Source organism: Leptodactylus fuscus, chromosome 1 (assembly GCF_031893055.1).
Source record: "Leptodactylus fuscus isolate aLepFus1 chromosome 1, aLepFus1.hap2, whole genome shotgun sequence".
Classification (NCBI taxonomy): Eukaryota; Metazoa; Chordata; class Amphibia; order Anura; family Leptodactylidae; genus Leptodactylus; species Leptodactylus fuscus.
In genome coordinates, this window is record NC_134265.1 from 267,405,527 (window position 1) to 267,420,967 (window position 15,441).

The 15,441-nt window shown below is 40.8% G+C and overlaps 1 protein-coding gene across 1 annotated transcript in view; it reads left to right on the forward strand.

Annotated features, from left to right (window-relative positions):
* The first annotated feature begins 11,749 nt into the window (after window positions 1-11,749).
* The window catches only part of FGF2 (fibroblast growth factor 2), a 36,600-nt gene continuing 32,908 nt past the window's right edge, over window positions 11,750-15,441 (forward strand). Inside the window, exon 1 of the mRNA XM_075287270.1 lies at window positions 11,750-12,500. Within this exon, the coding sequence (XP_075143371.1) occupies window positions 12,323-12,500 (178 nt within the window). The 5' untranslated portion in view covers window positions 11,750-12,322. The remainder of the gene's footprint in view (window positions 12,501-15,441) is intronic.

The window sequence follows — 15,441 nt, forward strand, 5'->3', positions numbered from 1 at the left end:
TTCTCCCCCCCTCCATCTGCCCCAGTGTCATGCTGTTCTCCCCCCCTCCATCTGCCCCAGTGTCATGCTGTTCTCCCCCCCTCCATCTGCCCCAGTGTCATGCCGGTCGCCCCCTCCCCTTCATTTGCCCCCCAGTTTCATGGGCCCCCTTCATTATGTTTCACCTTAATATGTAATACAAAACAAACACTTACACTCACCTTCTATCACTCACCTTCCATCGTTCCCCCGACGCTCCTCTCTCCAGTCACATACGCGATGCAGGAGCTGTGATCTCAGCTCCTGCTTAGCTCCGGCCCGGCTTGCGTGTGTAAGCGTGATGTGATGATGTCATCGCGCCTACATACGCAAGCCGGGCCGGAGCTTTAAAGCAGGAGCTGATCTCACAGCTCCTGCATCCCGTATGTATTCCAGCTTATCGGCGGACGGACGCCGAGGAGCTGAAATCGTGACAGGCAAGTGCCGGGGCCCCCAGAGGCTCTGTGGGCCCCGGCACTTGCCCGACTATGCCGAGGCTGACCGGGACCATTTTGTTAGGGCCCGGCTCGCCCGGCCCTAGATCCGCCCCTGCCGGCTCGCCCGGCCCTGGATCCGTCCCTGCCTCCCTCTGTCCATCTTGTTCTATACTGTCCTGCCACTGCTGCCACTATTGCTATATAACAGCAGTCCTCCAGTTATTTCCTGTGGCCTTGACCATTTTATACTGTTTTACTGGCATAAAAACAAAGCTAGATTTTATTTATTTTTTAAAAGGCCATTGCATCTTCACTTTCCAAACACCAAACCTTTTCCTTTAAGTACAAAGCACGTGCACATGCATGCAATAAAAATAATTGCATATAATATTAATAAAATAAAGTACAGAACGGAAATACAAATCATAGTTTGTTTTCATATGTTATCCTGTTGAAATATACCAGTCATGGCCAAAACTTTTGAGACTAAGGCTTCCTTCACATGACTGTACTTTTGATCTGCAACTGTGTATCTGTAATATTTGCAGCTGTGTGTCCAGGCCATAGTTAAGAGCCACAAAATATGGAGCAGGGCCTATAACTTTTCATATTTTCAGCTTGTTCCATTCACTTTTTACTGACCCGTACACTGAACACTATCGTGTGTAGGAGGCCTAAAACTATATTCACATTACGTCACACAGCAGCATTAAATACAATTCAAGTCATGTCCTATTTTTGTCAGTTTTTATAGACCCCTACATACACTCAATTGCAGTGGTGTAACTAGGAATGGCGGGGACGCACAGCGAACTTTTGACATGCCCCCCCCCAACCGATGCCAAAGACCCCCACTGATCCCCCACCCCCCACATTCCTGCGCGCTCTATTATGCCCCTTAGTGGCCCCTGCACACAGTATTATATCCCCTAGTGGCCCCTGCACACAGTATGATCCCCATAGTGGCCCCTGCACACAGTATTATATCCCCTAGTGGCCCCTGCACACAGTATTATTCCCCATAGTGGCCCCTGCACACAGTATTATGTCCCATAGTGGCCCCTTCACCCAGTAACTCCAGCCAGTAACGGCCTATTAAAAAAAATGCAGCAGGGAAAGCTTGGTAGCCGAACTTCAGTAGGATGCGTGCACCAACGGACGTGGCTCCTTTGGAACCATTTCTATTATTCCGCTGACTTTTGCTCCTTCTTCCCTTTTGTGTCCTCCTAATTTTGTTACTCCTCTTGGTGTCTAATTTTTTTCTGTGGTTCTACCTACCTGAATTGATTTGGTTCATGCTCACCTGTTGTGTACATGATTGTCATGTGACTCTGCTGTGTCAGAGTACCTTGTCATCCCCCTTCTATTCTCTCCCGCCCCCCCCCTTTGTTCCTGATATTTTTATGCGGATGCCCCTCCCGTATTACTTGTTCCAGGTTTCCCCAATCCTGGCCCTCCTCCGCCCTCTCCACCCCACCTACCCCTATCCTTTTATTGGTATTTCCCCATATATGTGTTAATGAAAAATTTAAATAAAAATTTTAATGACAAAAAAAACCGCAGCGTTAGCAGCTGTCATCGGGCCCCTAATGTCCACGGCCCTGTGGCAGCTGCTACCACTGCTACCCCCTGTAGTTACTCCCCTGCTCAAATGTATTTGAAAAAAATTTGGTTTTCACTAAGTTTGCTATTTCAGTGTTTTTAGATCTTTGAGGGCTATTCCCATGACTGTGTCTCACCTGTGGAAACGGCCTGTGTGGGGTATGGTATATACAGTACACATAGAAGCAGTTCATCCACTTTTATTTCTAAATACATCAAGTTTATATTACTAGTTTATATATATTACAAGTTTATATTACTGTGTATTATCCTGTACCTGTATTACTATGCTGCTGTAACATGCTGAAATGTCCCCAATGTGGGACTATTAAAGGATTATCTTATCTTATCTTATCTTTATGCAGTATTTATAGTGCTTATCCTTTTTTTTTCAAGACTTCTGAAATTCGCCCTGGCATATTTGGGTATCAGCGTCTGGGCAAATCCTGATTTATGGCAATCCATTCTTTGCAATTCAATGCTTGGCGTTTATCACAATTATTGTGTTTTTGACTGTGCAGTAAATAGCTATGGGTATGCTATGAGTATATTTAGTGAAAATAGGTCTTAGTTCTTGACCTTTGTTATACAGATATTATAGCCAACTGTCAGCTGTTGTAACAACTGCCTAAAACTCATGGGGAAAAACATATGCCATATTAGCACTAGCACAGCTGAACATGTGACAACAACACCTGTTAAAAGCACCGCTATAAAAAGTGTTTATTCTGTTGCACTGAAGCAGTCACGGATTATACAGTACAATGTATGGTGCTGTGCTTGGTATTGCAGCTCCGTCCCACTCACTTTGGATAGTTATCAACATTTAACCGTTTCCAAATTTTAAACATGGTGCCCGTTCTGATTCTGCTAAGGCATCTGAAATGTGACGCTGCCGCCATGTTCACCCAGATCATTTTTACGTAGATATCCAGGGGTGTTGATTTCTATGGCCATTTAACACTCCCAAGGAAAGAAGTCAATGAAATTTACAATATGCAATACAGTATATTGTATGAGTGATCAGATTCCCTAGGGCCCAAATCCCCTAGGGGCCTAAGAATAAAAGTACATGCAATAGAAGTGAATGGATTTTACTATTCACTGCATTAGATTGGCATTGCAGTGAATAGTATTAGCGATCAGACTCTCTAGGGTTCATGGTCCCTAGGGGGTCTGAACATAAAAGTAAAAAAAAAAAAAGTATTAAGAAAACCACTAAAGTTTAAATCGCCCCCTTTTCGATAGATCACATAAAAATAAACAAACATAAACACTAGGTATCCCTGTACTAAAAAAAAAAAAAATGCTCAAAATATTAAAATATTATCCCATAAGGTGAACACCAAAATAGCCAACTGGTGATTTATTTTTTTTAAGCCTCCTAAAAAAAAATTGAATAACAAGTGGTCAAACCTTCCGACTTTGCCCCAAATGGTATCAATAGAAATATAATCTTGTCCCATGTAAATAGACACCATACCCAGATCCGTACTTTTACATATGGAAAAGTTACAGGTGTCAGAACATAGCGACACTAAATTTTGCAAAATTTTTCATTTTTGTTTTTAAAAGCTATCAAAACATTACAATTACTATATAACTTTGGTATTGCGGTATCATGATCATACTGACCCACTGAATACAGGTAGCATGTTATGTTTACCACACAGTGAAGGCCATATAAATTAAACCCATATGAAATTGTCGCAAATGGCTATTTTGTCACCACATTTTGAGACGCATGTTTATATATTTTTCACCTAAGAACCTGTATGAGTTCTTTTGTGGGATGAGCTGTAGTTTTTACTGTAGTGTAGTTTAATTGTAATGTACGGTTTTTGTTTGTTTTTTTACTTTTTTATCCTAATTGGGAGGCAAGGACTACAAAATCAGCAATTGTGGCATTGTTTTTTGTTTGTTTTTTTAATGGAGATTGTGAGCCCCATATAGGCCTCACACTGTACATGTTTCCCTTTCAGTATGTCTTTGGAGTATGGGAGGAAATCCACACAAACTTAGGGAGAACATACAAATTCCTTGCAGATGTTGTTCCTGGCAGGATTTAAACCCAGGACTCCAATGCTGCAGAAGCTGCAGTGCTAACCACTGAGCCACTGTGTTTTCCCGGCACTTTTTTTTTTTTTTAGTCTAGTCGTTCCAGCCATTGCAGCAAAGTTTCAGATGTATGTTACAGCATCATACAGGCACCGTTGATGTACAGCTGATATAGTACAGGACAGAAATGTAACTTGAAGTTCCAGGGCACTAATAATCCGACAGGGCACACTACCAACAACAATGTCTGCTTAGGTGGCAGTGAAGCCTTTGCTCCTTTCAGGCACCAGGTTTAACCACAGAATCCCCTATAAGCGATGCCAGTTTTGTGAAGTTTTCATGACCACAGTGTAAGTGGGATTTCATAAAATTCTATTTACAGCAGTGTAACATGTGGCTGCTTCTGTAATTTATCACAGCAGCAATAACATTGTGTGCATAGTACATATCCTGAGGCTCCCATTTGAGACCTTGTTTGTAAATTATCATTTTCCTAGTCTGAACAGCTACGCTGGTGTGCACACCGCAATCTGCCAAAGTTTAAAGTCTGTTTAAAGTTGTATGTTGAATCGTTGTATCGTTCCATGACATTTTCCACTTTATATTCTGTATATCTGGTTTCTGTGTTGGGGTCATAAGTTATTTCTTGAATGATTTTTGCTGTGATTACACTTGAATGGGGCAGAACTGCAATACCAGAAATCTTATTTATGCATATGGAAATCTGATGAAAAAAGTACATGACTGTGCTCATCAACAGTATTTTATTTGTCTGCTTCATATTATAACGTAGGCGGACTGCTTATGGTTTTCTAGCTATCTATTTCTGAAGAAATGTCAGTGGTATGTATAGAAATATTCCTAAAGTTAAAGTGAGAGAAGCAAGTCTCAAGCCATTGGGTCATAGGGAATTAGTTTTCCTCAATATGCAAGATATGCCAGTTCTACATGACTGAACTCCACCCGTTGTCCCAATATTGAGGATATTTATTATAATGTCTGAAGATGATGGCCTCCCAAATCACTGCACAGCTATGTACTACGAGGTAGACTGACCCTGAATCATTCACAGTACACGCTATTAATGTCTTCTTCCACAGTTATACTCAGTATCATAGCAAATAGGGAAGACATAATGTGATGTAATATGATTATTCCCAATCCTCTTACTTCATTGTCAGTGACATAAGGAACACACAGACGGCATGACTAAGTCAGATCCCAAAGATGGGCTGTTCACAGACAAATAAGTAACGTCAGAAAAATAACCTAATTCCTGAGATGTGAGTGGTCATCTTGTTGTGCAGCTTCACAAGATGACTGACGACAGACATTCGACATAAGACATTATGGCTTATCCTTGTGTTTGGAGACAAGTAAACAAGGATGGATATGAAACACTTGATAAATGTTGCACTTGGCATGATAGACAGTTTTGCTTAAATGGGTTTTCCAGGTAGATTTTTTTTTTTTTTTTTTTTTTTTTTTTTTTATAAAGGTCTGTTAGTGCTAGTGATGGGTTAATAAGCACACCCATACAACTTTAGCAGGGTTTGGAGTGTTTTCTGGGTGTCTCTGCTTGCTGCTGCATCTTCTGTGTTTGTTTACCTAGTGTTTATCTTCCTGCCATGCTGCTTCCTGTGTAGCTGCTGCACTGCTCCCTCTCACTAGCCTCCCCCTCCTCTCTCACTCCTACACTCCCCCTCCCTGTCTCTCTTTAAAATAGTTATCCTGCCCACTACTAGCCCATCCTACCCTCCCCTGTCTCTCTTTAGAATAGCAATCCCACCCACTACTAGCCCCTCCAACCCTTCCCTGTCTCTCTTTAGACTATTGATCCCACTCACTACTAGCCCCTCCCACCCTCCCCGGTCTCTCTTTAGAATAGTGAACCCGCCCATTACTAGACCTTCCCATCCCCCCCCCCCCCCCGTCTCCCTAGCTAACCTGTTCTGACCACTACCAGAAGACAACAGGAAGACAGGGAGGAGCCGCACTGGACACAGGACGGCTTGGTAAATTTTGCAGGGGATAAGGGAGGGCAAAGAGTGATAGTGACGTTCCATTTCGGGAGCGGTGAAACGAAACATCACTGGATTATCATAAAGTGTCCCTGGTGTGGTCACATGACTGCTTCAGGGATATGAGTAATTATAGATTTTTTTTAATTGAAGTAAATTAGAAGTTAGGCAGGGTAGGGGTGTGGTGGTATTAGTTTAGGGGTTAATTTTTAGTTTATCCTGGTTAACCCCTTTAATAAATCAGTTTTGCAGCATTTTCCTAACAGATCACCCCCATTGTCTATCACTTTCATGTTTTCTGCAAGTTATTGCCAGTGTGGGGCATGGTTTTAATATAAAAAAGAGCCATATTGTGGTAATGATATATATTACAAGGAAGCTTATAATCTATGGATTTCTGTGCACTAAAAATTATTATTATTATTATTATTATTATTATTATTATTATTATTTTTAATTTGCTTCCTAAAGGAAAAAATAATTTTAGATTTTTCCATTCTGTTATTGTGTAGTCTGAGCAAATCCTTCACTTAGCTGGCTAATCTACTACTTCTGAAATAGACTGTACACTGCTGCTTGCTCTGTTGGCTTTATCAACCAAGTGGGTGGTAAACCTTCATTTTCTATGAGAAAACCAAATGTTTCCTGTCAACTTGAGAAATAAGAGCTATTTTACATATAAGTGGGATGAAGGCATCTTTTTCAGGTAGGGCAGATAACACAAGCTAAACTATATTAGAGTATACATAGGGAGGAATGCAGAAACACAAGAGTGTGAAGGGTTAGGTGGTCCTCACAAGATATGCATGAGTGTACAGAGGGGAGGATACAGTAGGGAATCCGACTACTCGGTATCAATGTCTGTCAGTACAAGGGAGGTGATATCTGTTGTTGGGTTGTAGAAGGGCAATGCAGTCCAGGAATGAAGTTTGTTTCATGAGGGCAGGGGCATACTCAGTATTTTCTGGTAGTTTGATTCTCAGAGAGGAGTTATGTTGTGTGGTGAGGGTTGCTATATGGAAGGACTAGTCCATATCAGTTTCCCCACATAGTACAATACCCCTTTTGTACCCCTCTCACAGTATAAGGCTTTCCTTAGTGACCTCTAAGCAACCCCACACAGTATATGTCACCCACGTCCTACATAACCCCAGGTATGAACACTATAATGTTCCCACTGCACCAAGCTTACACAGTATGGGGCCCAGGGGGTGAGTGGTGAGTATGATACTCGGTACTCTCTGCTCTTGGGTCTCCCTGCTTCTTCTCTGGTCCCGGTTTCTATGTCAGAGCAACACAGAGGGAGCAGGGAGTTCTAGGAACAGTCACTACTGATGGAAGCTCTCTTTGGCTACCACTCTACTGAATGATAAATCAGGAGACGTAGCCTGGTGACCAGTCACTGCATGAGTGCAAGTATCATGGATATACGGACCCCACATCCAGCATGTATTGTTGGAAGGGTCACATCAATATAAGAAAAGTCTGGAACTAGAAAAGATTATAAACTACCTATGAAGAGGTCTGAAAATGGATGAGGGAACGGACAGTGAAGGCTGAAATTCACTAACATATGTACAATCATTTTTTTTTCCATTTTAAAGTTGTCAATAGACATAAGGGCTTTAGCATACTAAGGGCTCGTTCACATCTGCGTTGTGCTTTCTGTTGTGCAGATTTCCGTTTCCTGCATAAAACAGAGCAGGAGACGGAAACCTGCAGGAGACTTTCTCACCCATTCATTTGAATGGGTGAGAAAGATGTCCGGCCGTGAGCGGCGGTGAGCGTTTTGTGCTCTCCGACGCAAAACCGGGTTTTTTAATCCGGACACAGAGTCGGACATGCAGTACTCTGTGTCCGGATTAAAAAATCTGGTTTCGCAGTGGAGAGCATAAAACGCTCACCGCCGCTCACGGCCGGACCCGGTCTGTGGTTTGCGTCTTCTGGCATGCAGAAGACGGAAAGCACAGAACAGAAGGCTGAACGCAGGTGTGAACCTAGCGTTAATTGTACTCATTGTTTTCCTCCTCTGATATATATATGTCGGCTTTATATAAATAACTATTATTATTATTATTATTATTATTATTATTAGTTGATATGACTATCATTGCTGCTCCACTTAGTGTTATCACCCATCCTTCATGTTCCCAAACTTCATGGGAATAGGTGATGGTAGGGAATAATGGGGATGGAAGAGGAGAAAGGGCAATTCAATTAGTAAAGTAACCTCTGTCTAGCACATGGCCACTATTTTATCCTGGCCCCTTATCTGAATTTATCAGCGGCCTTTGTGAGCAGTTAAAAGTTGGCTTGTTAACAGTAGTTATTCCTGTATTCCAGGTCACTGATATGGAATTACTAACGGGAATCTGTAATCATTTGTTGTCATCATTGATCATAAGATTGCATATTTCACCCACCACAATATTATTCCCAGAAAATTACTATTATTAGAATTGCTCTTTTAATATTGGGTTATCTTTTAAAGTCTGAGGCTTTGCAGCTTGCTGGCTCCCAGTCAGGAGGAGTTTCAAAGCATCAGCCTGCTGCGAGAACAGGGGCAGCATTGAGGTGGTCATAAAAGAAGGTGGTAGGAGAAGGTGGAGGTTATTCTCACCACATATGCAACCCTGATACAAATGTTGTAAGACTAACATCAGAAGATAGAGAGACCCTTGAGTTGAAACAACAAAAACAATGTCTATGTTACATTACAAAATAGACACTGTCATACAAAGACAAACATTTGATATGTGATATGAACATTTGTTTAACGACTTCTACATCTGTACAAAGATATGACATATATTCTGACATATTAATGTATACTACCCAAAAGACCTTAGAAGCATTTTCAGTGCTAAAAATATAATCTGTTTTTATCAGTAGCTGATACACAGAGAATGGAGAAGAAAGTAGACAGCTCCATTCTCTGCGTAGTGGCCAGACCAGGTTGATGAAGATCAGCACCTATTCACTTAAAGAGGACCTTTCACCACCTCTGCCAAGTCCAGCTCTTTGCATCATTTAATAGGCACTGTTCCACTGATTCTGACACAGTTGGAATTTTTTTTTCTAACTCCCAACCCAAGCAATAAGTGCTGTGACTTTTGGTGTCTCATGTACTATTTATGCTCTGTACTCTTAGGTGGGTAGTGTTAGACTGGAGCAGACAAGGGGTATGATACTGAGGTTTGACAGTGCCTGCCCCTCATTGGAGTTCTAAATCACGCCCCCTTTCTGCTCCTGCTTGACACTGACTATCTGACAGTACAAAGCCTATTAAGTATATTTGGCACCAAAACTAACTGCACTAATTGTTGAGGATAAATCAAATCTAGAGAAATATTTAGATCTGCACTGGAATCAGTGGAGTAGTAACTATTAATAATTGCTAAGAACTGAAGTTGGTGGAGGTGGTGAAAGGTCCTCTTTAAATGGAATCCATTACTTCCCCCAGGTATATTCAACTGTCACCATTACAGGGCACATTACAGTGATAAACAACATACTTTTGTTTATTATGTAAATCACTTTTGTAGGTTTGGAGAAAAACAATTATAAAGTCTTATGCAAATTTGGCTGTTGTTGCACTCGGTTCTGGTCTTCACCTCTTTGTATCATTGGTTGTGCCAATCAAACTCTTACAATCTCCTGATTGCTCCACCCCATGCAATGAGAGTTTAACCTCCCACATTTATGATATCATCTGATTCACTTGAACAGTCTGAATCGCACTCTCATGGGTGAATGCCTGCCTCCAATGCACCAACTGCTTCAGTTGCATAAGGCTTTAAAGTTGCTTTTCTCCACATCTACAAACGTGACATACTTTGCAGTGGTATATTATGTATCATCATAGTGTGCTCTGTATGGTGGTGACAGTGGAATATTTTGGGGGGAGGTGATAGACTCCTTTTAAAGAGGACCTTTCATCTCTGTGAAACCCAGCCATCTGCTTCATGACGTTGCGCCAATACCTCCAGGAAATTTGGAAATTTTCTCTAGCTCCCATTGTTCCTACGCAATAAGTGCTGTGATTTTTGGTGCCTCATATGCTGTCTATATTCAGATGGGTAGTGTCAGGCAGGAGCAGGCAAGGTGTGTATTTCTGAACTCTCCAACTTTGATTGGAGCTGTGAATCATGTCTCCCTTCCCTGCTCTTGTCTGACATTTGCCGTTATATAGCCTGAGTAACATATCGGCCCCCAAAATGAACTGCAGGGCTTTCTTCAGAACGATGGGAGGTATAGAAAAAAAATTCCAAGTGTGCTGGAACATATGATAAGAGCTAAGCTATAGTAACTCAGTTTATCCACTACAAGATCTCAAATCTCCTTAAACTTGAAACAGCGATTATATAGAGAAATTCTTTCTGAACACAGCATTCTAACAATAGAGGCTAGGTAGACAACTGCTATAAAGTGCATGGAAGGAGGAGGCTATGGATACAAATCTAGCTAACTGCATTACAGTATTCTGCCTGTCAGCTGGACTAGTGGATTCTGTAGGAAGAGGAAAGCAAACAATTGTTGTATTGTTCAAACTCATTTACTTAAAATACCAAGAGAAAATCCATTAGTTTTACAACCATTTTTATAAATGGCTTTTTTTTGAAGGTGGAAACCCAATTCTGCCTTTGGACACTGTGTGAAAACATTATTATCACATGTATGTATGCATAGTATAGTGTATCTAGTACATTAGGTTGTCATTAAATTTCTTTTAGTCCTGTAGTCAAAATGAGATGACTCTGCTGACCCCTGCCTAGTCTACACTGTACAGCTGTTAACTGAGCCACTGAAAACATAATTTCTCACAAAGTAAAACCTATGTTCTGATATCAAAAGCCTATTTGGATATTTAAAGAGGTTATCCAAGATCTGAATAAAATCGATAATGATGACCTATCCAACATGTGAACCCCATCCTGATCATCTGTTACGGCTGCTGAATGCTTTATATGAGGTATATGGCTGGAAACAGCCCTGCTCCTATTCAATGAATGAGAACACTATACTGTACGGCGCTAAAATAGGAGTAGGACTTCTTCCAGCAGCTGAAGCACATGCTGTCGCACCCTGACTGATCTTCAGATCTTGGACAACCCATTTTAAGCTCTGTACTTTTAATTTTCTTTTCAGACATCTATTGGCATTGGTTTGCAATTTTACAATAAATTGGGAGTTCATGTTGCATAATAAAACTATATTGGGAAATTTCTCATGTAAATTATTCATATTTCAGCTGAGATTCCTCTTTCATGTCCCAGGATAAACTTATGATTTAATATAGTCTTATATTCCATGAAAGACATTTGCCGTTTTTCACAATACCAATTGTAATTTCCGACACAGAAGTGTGACGTGTGGAATAGGTTATCCTTGAGGCCTGAACAGCTAGAAACAGAAGATATTATTGGCAGCTTCACCGCTGTGACGCCTGCTGCTCCATTCCACAGTTCTTCTGAAAGTTAGCTGAATAATAACAGTACTGGCAAGCTCCTGTTGCATAAACCCCCCCATCTCCACTCCTGTCTCTCCCTCCTCCCAAGATTGCCCTGCAAAGTAATTCACTGCTGGGGGAGGGAGCCTAATGCTGAGAAGTGACTGGCAGAGCTTGTCTAAGAAAATACCCAGGAACACTATCCTGCTTCTTATAAGTCCATTCGCTTTCTGGCAGGGAGCTTTCATTTAGCTTCCTGGGAAAATACAGAACTCTCACAACATCACTAAGGAGCAGCAGCAGAAGTAGGAGGAAGAAAAAAAGGGAGGTGGAGGAGGGCTTCACCTATATAAATAAATAAGACCATTTTGACAGAACAAGTCCTGGTGGTAGAGGGTTGGCCCTGGATGAAGAGCAGCCTACACACTGCCCCCAGCCACCTCTGCTCTCATCACTAAAGATCATGGATGACACAATTTTGGGATATCAGGAGGCAGACGCACAGGGCTGGATGCAACATCCTCATACTTACATCATACATCTACAGTAGAGTGACTCCTAAGAGTTGGCCTTACTTCCAGCTGCCAGTAATTGAATGAACAGTGAGGAGGCCCTGCTGAGGAGAGACGCCGAACACAGGACGTTTATCTGAGAGCCACTACTACCTGCTGGACCTCTTCTGGATCACTGCCACCCTGCCAAAGTCAAAGGGAAAAAAAATAAAACTGAAGGTGGGCATGGCAGCAGGGAGTATCACCACCCTCCCACCATTGCCAGATGATGGGGGTAACACTCCATTTCCCCCAGGAAACTTTAAGGAACCCAAGAGACTCTACTGTAAGAATGGAGGATTCTTCCTAAGGATCAATTCAGATGGGAAAGTAGATGGATCTCGGGAGAAGAGTGACTCCCATAGTAAGTATTTTGAATATAGGAGAATTATTTAAAATAATGTATTTCTGCATGTTGTGAGATATGATGGTAATAAATATTATTATATACGTATTACATATATGTATACCTACAAATATGTGTCATCTTAAGAGGAGCAAGATATATTTGTTTATGGTTAACGTACCAATGAGTCCTCCTATACAAATAATAGATGCTCGGTGACAACCTCCAATGGCAGCCATTACTGCACTTTTAGAAGCTGCCACATGCATTTGTATGTACAGGTACCTCTATTGCTATGTAATCTTTACTGCAGTTCTGGTATCATTTCATGATGAATAGACTTCTAGATCCCATCCAGTTAGTTCAATATGTGTAGTGAGTGTAAATGGTAAGATGTCCTATAATGTGTGGGGCTCTGGGGAGAACATACATAATGACAAATGAAAACCAAACATCTGGCAATAATGAAACACAGGAGAAAAGATTCTGCCCCCAGGGGCCCACAATGTTTAGGTTAACCCTTGTGACTATCCAGTTTTCATCCGTTTGCTGTATTCACAATGAGCCTCTGGAGTTGCTGTGTAACTGTAGAAGTGCAGCTTTTACTCTGCACCCTGACCTTTCATGTATGCCATGTGTTTTTAGATATACATGCCTCCAATAAAGCAACTAAAGCATTATAGTAAGAATAGAAAAAATGTAACTGTTAAATCTGCCACTTGAATAGCTTAAATGGAATACAATCCTCAGTTTCCTATTCTTGAGATAGGAGGAAAAATTTCCCTTGACTTCTTAGCCATCAATCAAATTAAATCCCAGGATGAATCATCCTTCTAATGCAATCTAAGGAAAACAGTTACCATACAGGCAAACATTTACTAAAGACTGACCTGTCTGACAAAAGTCAAAAATCACACATTTGGATATATGCCTGAATAAACTTAATGTGTTTGGGACTGCCTAAGAGACTAAACTACTGTAAATCTTCACTGCTGTGAGCAGGTGTGCGTTTGTTCCAAAATGTGCACCATTTTGGTTTTCTTTTTAATAAATCAGTCTAACTGGTATGTTCACACAGGTTTTTTTTGGGCTGGTCTTTGACGCGGAAAGTCACAAATTGTTTTGCGAATATGACATATGCCATGATTTGTAAAGGAATCAAATTAATCAAATCAATAAAGGAATCAAAATCACAAAGGCTCTGATCACAAAATTGTCATAGCTTTTACATATAAGTGAGCCATAGCACTGAACATCCTGATGGATCCCATGTTTCCATCATCGCCCCAGTAGTTTGCTATCAAAAATTGAACTTGAATCCCTATTCTTTCCAACAAATATCCAATTCACCTGAATTGTTGAAGGGAAGTGACAAAGACAACTGTAAACCAAGCTTTACAGAAAACAAGTTGTTTCTATTGTGGATTATTTTTTGTGGTTTATTTGTATATACAAGGTATCCCTGGTCCTAGACATCACTATTATGTGTGTTCACACAGTTGCACATGTGGAAATTGGTTGATACTGTATCTAAAATTTGTATAATGACTAATAATGAAAACACTCAAATCAAACCAATTAAGAAAAATGTATGTCATTTAGCACCGCAGGGATGCCAGCTGGTTCGCCTGCAATGGACTGACTGCCAACCACAGGAGATAAAACATAACATTTGTGTGTTCTGTCAGCACTTTGCTGTAACAGTAACCCTCCATCATTAAGTTAGGCTAACCTCAATGTGATGTAAAGCCGCTACTATTCTATATCAACCTTATTTCAGTCTGTTACATGTATGTTGAAATTCTGCACAGTCATGAATGAATATATAAAATAAGTGTAAAAATTAGTAATATTATTAAAATAGTGTATTTTAAGAAATTACATAATACAGTATATGTTTGTGGAAAGCACTTGTAAGGTTCTGTTCATACTTGCCTAGTGGCTTCCATTTATAGTGAAAACCAACTAGCCTGCATAGCCAGATCTGTCACATGGTGCATACCATCAGTGCCCAACAAACCCTACGATGAACTCCATCAGATTTGATGGTTACATATTTTCATAGCAGATGAGACTGGAGGAAGACTCTGGTCCATCAAGTCCAAGCTATAATCCTACAGTGTTGATCCCAAGGAAGGCAAAAAACAAACAAACAAAACCCATGAGGTTAATGCCAATTGCTCCATGTCTGAGGGAAAATTCCTTTCCAACTTCAAGTCCGGCAGTCAGTATAAAACCCTGTATCAACTTGTCTTGATCAAAATCTAAAACCGATTAACCGTAATATTTTTCTGTTCCAGAAAGGCATCCAGGCCATCTTTGAACTTGCTCAATGTATCCACCGTCACCACTGAATAACCCCAAGTTAGTTTAATCCGCCATTGTACTCCAATCCAACCATTCTTCTAATGATCTTGGCCGTCCTTCTCTGCATTCTCCTCTACTTCAGTCATGTCCTTTTTTTACATTGGGCTCCAAAATTGTGCACAATACTCCATGTGTGGCCATACTAATAATTTGTATAGAGCAGAACTATGTCATGAGCATCCTCTCTTAATGCATCCCATTATTATTTTTATTTGCCTTAGCAGCAGCTGCCTGGATTCTGTTGGACTTGTCATAGATTTTTGACGGGAAGAATAGTGATGTATTATCATTAAATTAGTCAAATTTGCCTAAGCACCTGATGAAGGCTCAACTGACAGCATTGTGAACATAGCCATAAAGCAAAAACTATAATGATCCTAAAGATCACAGCTAATATTGAGAGGCTTTTGTGTAAAGTGGGCAACTAATGATTTGTTAAACTAAATTTAAAGGGGTTGTCCAAGTTATTTAATAACGCCCCAGCTGTAGAGATTGTCATGAAACAACAAAAGAAGCCATACTAACCTGTTTTTCCTTGCTGATTCAAGCGTCAGGCTCTGTTTCTTCTAGCCAGTGTTTGTATATATGGGTA